Source organism: Dendrobium catenatum, unplaced genomic scaffold (genome assembly GCF_001605985.2).
Source record: "Dendrobium catenatum unplaced genomic scaffold, ASM160598v2 fragScaff_scaffold_821, whole genome shotgun sequence".
NCBI lineage: Eukaryota > Viridiplantae > Streptophyta > Magnoliopsida > Asparagales > Orchidaceae > Dendrobium > Dendrobium catenatum.
In genome coordinates this window covers 417,751-426,030 of record NW_021319283.1, presented here as the reverse complement: position 1 = coordinate 426,030, position 8,280 = coordinate 417,751, and the positions used below count along the sequence as shown (strand labels likewise).

At 34.7% G+C, this 8,280-nt stretch overlaps 1 protein-coding gene across 1 annotated transcript; it reads left to right on the top strand.

The window, feature by feature from the left end:
• The first annotated feature begins 1,631 nt into the window (after positions 1-1,631).
• LOC110106028 (S-type anion channel SLAH3-like) lies at positions 1,632-3,629 on the top strand. The gene is made up of 4 exons (XM_028696711.1): positions 1,632-1,997; positions 2,108-2,878; positions 3,135-3,166; positions 3,272-3,629. Exons 1-4 carry the CDS (start codon positions 1,635-1,637, stop codon positions 3,579-3,581), a joined length of 1,476 nt encoding a protein of 491 aa, XP_028552544.1. The 5' UTR covers positions 1,632-1,634; the 3' UTR covers positions 3,582-3,629.
• Positions 3,630-8,280: the final 4,651 nt, after the last annotated feature.

The window sequence follows — 8,280 nt, the reverse complement described above, 5'->3', positions numbered from 1 at the left end:
GGAATACATAATGAAAGACCAGAATGCAGCTGGATCCTTCAAGGAGGATATAGCTGAAGAAGTCCCTATCTTTCTCAATTCCAAGCCACCACATGAGCTACCTGGTTTTGGTTCCCAGAACAGTTCTCCTACTGATTTTGTTTTTTTCAAGGTGATTCATTCTTTTTTATTCTTTTTCTGTTTTCAAAGGGAAATGATAATTTATCCAAGTGTGATGACTATGAAGCAGTTTGTGAGAGTCTCTCTCAGCTCAAAATTTTTAATTTGAAGTGGTAAACTCCAGTCAGCAAAAAAAATGATTGATTTCTAGCAGATTTTTTCATGTTGCTTATATCATACATGTAAGCATAAATATTTTTCATGTATTCAATATTAAGGATTGAAGTCTATGTTTTTAAAGATATGATAGATTTGTTTTTGGGTGCACGATCAAATGCAAATTTAAATCCGCACGAGAAGTAATACCCGCATAATTAGAAGAGAAATCTTTCCTGACGTAGTCGCTAGGTCTCAAATCTGACCTATGCATTGAAAACCGGCGAGTATCGATTGCGCATGGATCTTGCGTTTATATATGTATGTATGAATGCATGGATATAATTAATCATGGATGCATGTGTGCATACATGTTGTGTATATATAGATTTATCAATGATTTCAAGTGGAATTGGATTAATTTAAAACAAGCTATCAATTAGCCAAAGGAAATTGCAATCAATGCCAAATTGATTGAAACTGAAGAGATTAAGGATCAAGATTTTACTTTAATGCATAGCTATCATCCCTAAGAGGAACTTAATTGCTCTTTTTGGTCAAATTTTCTTTTTATTTAGGCCTCATTTGAGACGGCTTTCTTCTTGCTTCTTAAAAAGGCCTTTTATTAAAAAATTAAAAATTTTGTACTAAAAAGTCGCTTTAAGAAGCGGTAATAAAGCTGTCTCAAACGAAGCCTTAGTCTAAACGTATTCCATCCTTGGGGAAGAAAATTTTTAAGAAATAGTAAAATAGTGCATAGATTTCATCACATCAAATACTGAAAATTATTTGTTTTCATCTGTGCTCTGAATGCCTCCAAATAGCCATAACATCCTGATCAATAAACACTTTGATTTTTTTCCAGATGTCCATCCTTTTGCTCAATTTCATAAATTTATTTACATTACATCACCATTTCCATAAAATATTAAAAAAAAAAATGAAAGTTTGGCTGTATATCACCACCTGCCTCTGTACTGTTCTATTGCTTGTCCATTCTCAATAATACTTTTTCTTCCATGAAAAGTTCAATTGAGAAAATGGAAAAGTGAAGTTCTTGGCAAGTATATTAAGCCAATGTGTTTTCCTTCAAGTTGCACTTTCTTCTTAATCAAATCCAGTTCACGAATTACAATATGGATTTGGAGGTTTGATGATTCGAAAATCTACTTCCTTTTGCTTGATAATTTCATTATGACTTTAGAAAAAGCTCATTCTTTTTATCATTTCAGGAAGCAAAAGGCAAAACTGCAAGCATTGATATTCATCCCCAAAGTCTTCCCACCGAACCAGAAGAATTTCACCATCGATCTCAGTCTGTTACAATCAACTTTCCTGTTTCTGAATCTCCTCTAGATTTCGACCAAACCCTAAAGGTTATGTTTGGCGATAATGCCGTAATAGATATTGGCATTAATGACCAACAAAATCTTCCAGAAAATGGCGATTCAAGCAACGCTACGGCAATCAAACATTTAAGGAACTTCTCGCGACGCATGTGTGCGAGTGTTTCTTCTGCAAGTAGATTTTCGATGTTGCCGCGATTTGAAAGTTCCAATGACGCAAGGTATGATAATTTCAAGACATGGTCAGGAAAATTAGAGAGGCAGATATCAAATTTTCGCGGAAATCCGATTGAGCTAAATACTATCAGTGATTCACAAGAGACAGAAGCTGAATCTCTGCCTGCTTTAGACCGTTACTTGGACGCCTTGGAAGGGCCAGAGTTGGACACTTTGAGAGTATGAAATTCCCTATTGTTTTCATGATGTTGTTGTTTACATGTTTATATAAATGTTATATGTTACATTGTCATTAGAAACATGAATAATTGGTTTCCTGCAATATTCAGGCATCAGAGAAGCTGGTTCTACCTGAAGATAAGACATGGCCATTTCTACTTAGGTTTCCAATATCCTCTTTTGGTATGTGCCTTGGTGTGGGAAGCCAAGCCATGCTATGGAAAGCGTTGGCTTTATCTCCCACAATGAGCTTTATGAATATAAGCCTAACAATCAATTTGGTCCTTTGGTGCATTGCAATTGGAGTATTTAGCTTGGTGGCCTCCCTTTATCTTCTTAAGGTCATATTTTACTTTGAAGCAGTAAAAAGAGAATATTATCATCCTGTGAGAATCAACTTCTTCTTTGCACCATGGATTGCTTGTCTTTTTTTCGCAATAGGTTTGCCCCCACATGTAGGCAAAAACATTCCACAAATAGCATGGTATGTGCTCATGGCCCCAATACTCTCCCTTGATCTCAAGATCTATGGCCAATGGATGTTGGGCGGCGAACGAAAACTTTCGAAGGTGGCTAACCCATCAAATCATTTGGCAGTTGTCGGAAACTTTGTCGGTTCGTTGCTAGGTGCAAGTTTGGGACTTAAAGAAGGGCCTATATTTTTCTTTGCTGTTGGTTTAGCACACTACAGTGTGTTATTTGTTACTTTATATCAGAGGCTTCCAACAAATGAGACATTAACAAAAGAGCTTCATCCGGTCTTCTTCTTATTTATAGCTGCACCTAGTGTTGCTTGCACTGCATGGGCTAAAATTTCTGGTGAATTTGGTATTGGTGCAAGGATTCCTTACTTCATCGCCATGTTCCTATATTCTTCTCTAGTAAGTTTCTCTATGTCTAAACTCTTTGGTTATTTCATAGTATATGAGATGCTTGAGTTCAGGTTAAACACATTGTGATCTATCATATATGTGTTACTAATTTAGAGATTTTGCTATCTAAATAAAATGAATTATTCAAACAAATGAACTTATAATAAGAAGAAGCTGATCCATCAAGAAATCTAAATAAATAGTTCAGAAGATCCTTAGTTGTCTTTAATCTAATCCTTTTCAACATCTTTGTGTGTATATGCAGGCTGTTCGTGTCAACTTCTTCAGAGGATTCAGGTAGCTTTGAAATGCCCCTCTCATTTCACGTTCATTATAATAATATCATCAAAACTTATATTATATCATGAACTGCTTGATCTGAACCTACTGTCTCCCTAACAGGTTCTCACTAGCATGGTGGGCTTACACGTTTCCAATGGCCGGAGCTGCGATCGCAACAATCAGATATGCAGAACAAGTCAATAATCTTAATTCAAAAGCTCTAGCTCTTACCCTCTCAATCATCTCAACATTTATAGTATCAATTCTTCTGATCTACACAATCCTCCATGCCTTTGTGTTCAAAAGTCTCTTCCCCAATGACATTGCCATTGCAATTTCGCATAAGAAATCAAAATCAAAAACTAAGCTACAACGTTCCACATCAATAGACCTTGAATCTTGTGAATCTCCAGTTAAACCAGCACAATAATCCGTTGTGGAGTACTATAATGCAGTTCTGACATTTTCTTTGAACTAGCTGGAATTGCATAGAGTAACAACAGCAGAGATTTGGAAATGAAGATTGCACCATAGAAAACTTCAGTAACTATATATTGTATGAAATGAGATGAGTGAGTTCAATTTGAATCATGCTTTTTGTATGTATGTATGTATATATGTATTAAATACATGTATAAAAATAAGAATAAAAAGTTAATGAGTCTAGAAATCAGTTTTTGTAATAATGTTAAGCATTTGATGTATATGAACTGTATGAACAGAGCTATTTTTCTCTATTTTGTTTCTTTGAAAATCATTGTTGTCCTTGAGATGCAAATATTGAGGATTATGAACAGATTGGCATCCTCTCTAATTATCACAGATTTTTTTTATAATAAAGTTACAAGATTTCAACCATTTAATTCAGGAAGTTCTGTTTATAATAAAGTTAGAAATGATTACCTGTAGCCAAATTCTGCTCAAATGCTGCTCCCGTCGCATCTACAGTCGCCCATTCCCTGTTATTCAGCTCCGAAACGTCGCTTCGCACAAATCCTGCGGCCACGCTCCTCTTCACGTCAATAAAACGAAGACGAAATGGGCTTAGGTTCGGCTCTTCCTCACGCAGAACTTCCGCAAGCCACTTCCCTTCTCACAACTCTTGCGACCCTGCATACAACCGAACTCCCTTTCTACTCCCTCAATCCACGATTCCATCAACACCTATAGCCAAACGAAGCCAAAGCCATCCTTCAACTGTCTTCACTGTGCCGACTTCCCCTCATCTTCTCCGCCCTAGTTCTGACCTCACACAACCTCCCGGTGGCCTCGTCCACTTACTCAAACCGGAACCTCCATTCGCAAACAGCAAGCACCCGTCGCCCCTACCTGTAGAACCGACGCCCCTTTTACTGAGCCGAATCCCTACCTCACGCCAAATCCCTGCCAAGCCGACCTTCAAAATTGGCGAGCCCTTTAATCCCGTCCGCCCCATTGCTTCTCCAACCGAATCTCTCCAGCCACCTCTTCTTCTCGTCGGCCTCCTCACCCGACGCTAAGGCCGACCACATCAAAGCCGTGACCTTCTCCAGTGCCTCTCAAACCCATCCGACTACCTCAAGCCATTTCCCCGCACGCGGAACCAGCTTCAATTTTGATTGGGCAAGTACAATGTAAAATAATTAAATATTAAAAAATTATATATATATATATAAGAAATTATATAGACATTTTAGCAAGACTCTAAAAATTGGACCGCATAACGAACCGGAAGAATGAGATGTTCATAATTCGATCGGTTCGATCGGTCTAACTGGGGCGAATCGGATGACATAATAAATAATAAATATTATTGAAATTTAAAAAAATAACATAATAATAAAGTTATCATTTAAAGTTATGAAAAAAAAAATAAACTAAAAAAAATTGTGAAACATAAAACTTATATAATTAAGTAAAATAATTATTTTTAAAATCTCACATAAAAGAATTGTTTTATGTTATCATTTTTTAAAAATAAAAATTAAGTAAAATAATAATGTTATCATTTATATAATTAAGTAAATAATAATGTTATCATTTTTTTAAAAGAATTATTTTTAATTTAAATTTTAATTTACATATAACCATATAATTTATATAAATTATTATTAATTTATGTTACATATTTAATATAAATTTAATTCTATATATAAGTTTATAAATTTAATATAAATTATTCGTATTTTACATTATATGAATTATACATGTTTATGTTGTATATCAAAATTATTTTATAAATTTATATCATAAAATCATTAATAAATAAGATAAAAATTATTAATGATAAATTATTTTTTCTGATGTATAAATAAATAAAATTTTATTATTAACTAATAAATAATTATCATTCACATAAAAAATAATTAATTTAAAACTCTGTTTAAAAATAAAATTTATAGGCATCATATATGTTATGAACTCATACATACCTCTCCTCTTTTTTTAAGTCCACATCATCTCTTGTAAATACTTTATTGCTATTGTTTATTTAGCATTTTGAGTTTCCTTACATGGAGTTGATTTGAGGACAAATATTTGTAATAAAAATGTATTAGAATTCAAATTAAATGTTTTAAATATATATTAGTTTACTTATTTAAAAGAATATTTAAAATTTGAAAAGATTTGAACCGGTCGGTTCAAAATATCGTAGTCGGTTCAGTGGTTCCCTGGTTGAACCGGCGTTTCTGACCAGTTTAGTTCGGTTCAATGCAGAAGCTGTTTTAAGACTGAACCGGACCGGTCTTGTGACTGGTTCAGGGTTGAACCGGTCGAATTCGCCGGTCCGATAGTATTTTTTAAACATTGCATTTTAGGACAAAATAGTTTTTTAGGATAGGCAGAAGAGATTTTTTAGGATGGGCAAAATATTTTTTTTACTCTCCTATAAAAAAAAATATTTTTTAGGGAGAAGGGCAATTGCCCCACCTAAGCTCTATGTGATTCCGCCACTGCCTACACCAATCTTTTGCCAGATTCCTCCCAAGTCAAAATGACTCCTTCAACCTATTTGCTCTCCTCTTGCCGCAGTCCTCGGCTAAAATCCACAAGCCCGAGCCGAAATCCTCCTCCTAAACCCGACATGATTTCAACCTGCACATATGTATATAGCTGCTAATTAGTTAACTACTGTTATCGCCATTATTTTATATATATATATATATATATATATATATATAAACAAACTATGACTTTCTTTAAAAAAAAAAGGACAAAAAAGAAAAAGAGAGGAAAAATAAACCAAAAAAGAAAAAAAATGAAATATTTTGATGCATTTTGCAAATTTTTTCTTCATCGTCGCCACTACCATATCGAAGGTATAAACTCTCAAAACTCAAAGCTTCAAGAGCCCATCTTTGACGCTTGCAGCGTGGCAAAAATAAACACATATATATGTTTTTCTTAACGTGATGGGAGGAAGTTCGTCGTGATGTTTGCGATGAAGCGGGTAATCATCAAAAGTCTCATTTCGACATCCATGGTGTACCAGAAAACTGCATATATATGCTTTTATTAATGCGGTGGAATGGGAATCCGGTACGATGCTTATGCGAGGCAGGGTTACTTATAAGTACCTTTGAGTAAGGGATAGCCAAGTGTCTTATAAAATAGGTACCTTTGAAGACCTTATACACCCCTTTATTGGCATGGTTGGAATGAAGACTACGGTCATGGAGTCTGCGAACACATATCATACACACTTTTATTGGCGTGGTGGGAAGGCCCAGACTCCTATAATTTCTCTTAAATAGGGGAGACACCGGGAGGCTGCCGAAATTTTGTCTAAAAATGAAAAATACTTGAATATACAATGGACTTTATTTGGACACCAAGGAACCTATTTCAGACTCAAATGAACATTAAATAAATGACACTGAATCATGAAATGAACTTGGACTCAAACTTGTAACTGGATTTGAACTCAAATGAAACAAATTATACATTAACTAAAGCTTGAATTGGACAACATTACATATAACTTAAACTCAAATGAATAATACAGTTTTAAACTCTAAATTGATGAATGTATGAACATGTTAAAAAAATATAAATGTTGATCAAAGAATTTGATCATGCAAATAAAGATCAATAAAGGGATGGAGGACTTATGTTGAAGCATTAGTAAGCATAATTTGTTATTTTGCTCATAAGCAACATGAATGTGCAAGTAAAAGGAGAGCTGGAATATGCAAGTTTTACAAACATAAGCCGATATACCAAACTCCTGCAAGCACAACTATAATTCATCCCTGAATAACAATCAGATGGAAATGTAATGGCATGCTTACCATCAACAGGACAAAGTCTTCAATCAACATAAAATATTAGCATGCCAACTGACATACAAACATCAATGAGCAAACAAAAGATTCATTGTATACAATGAACAATAAATGCATCATTTATGAGCAAGAGCAATGGGAACGTTGTAATGCAATCATTGAAGTATGCATGAATGGTAGTAAGAAATATGCAATGTCGTGCTCATAGGTAAAGCAGGGAGAAGGTGGGCAAATGCAACGTGGCATCCATGAATAAAAATGATTGATACAACCCGTATATGACTATTGTCTCCTAATTATAATCGACAATTATTTAAGCTCAAGAGGATACCTGAACCCTCCTAGCTCATCAACAACTGATAACATTGAATGTATCTTGGATATGGCGGTTATCCTACCAACACCTCAAAGGAAACCAAAGGAACACTGCAATCAAAATCAAGATGCAGATGTACATACAACATGTCTTCTATAGTTAAAAAATAGTACACTTGTAGTATATGTGGGTGGGACAAAGAAATCATGTCCTCAACTTTTTCAAAGTACCTACTAGTTATTTTTGCAAAGACACTACAATACCTCCACAGCAAACAATTGCCCAACATCAGACGAATGCACCGGCTCCTTACAAGCATGAGCTGATGATACGTAGCTAGGTCCAAATATCTATGAGATTATAGAAGACCTGTCATATCCACCACATGCCACCTGTGGGTAGATGCATAAAGACTTTAGTGAATATAGTATAATGTAGTCAATTTCAATCAGTAAATGAATACATCTACCTGCCTGCAAACAATAATAGCAGATGTACTATAAAGACTAAAGATTGTAGCAAAATACATAAGGAATGTAGCAAATGCA

Coding starts and splice junctions, on each gene's coding strand:
- LOC110106028 (XM_028696711.1), top strand. CDS start 1,635: ATGTTTGGCGATAATGCCGTAATAGATATTGGCATTAATGACCAACAA. Junction 2,879..3,134: donor TGTTCCTATATTCTTCTCTA/GTAAGTTTCTCT, acceptor GTGTATATGCAG/GCTGTTCGTGTCAACTTCTT. Junction 3,167..3,271: donor AACTTCTTCAGAGGATTCAG/GTAGCTTTGAAA, acceptor TCTCCCTAACAG/GTTCTCACTAGCATGGTGGG.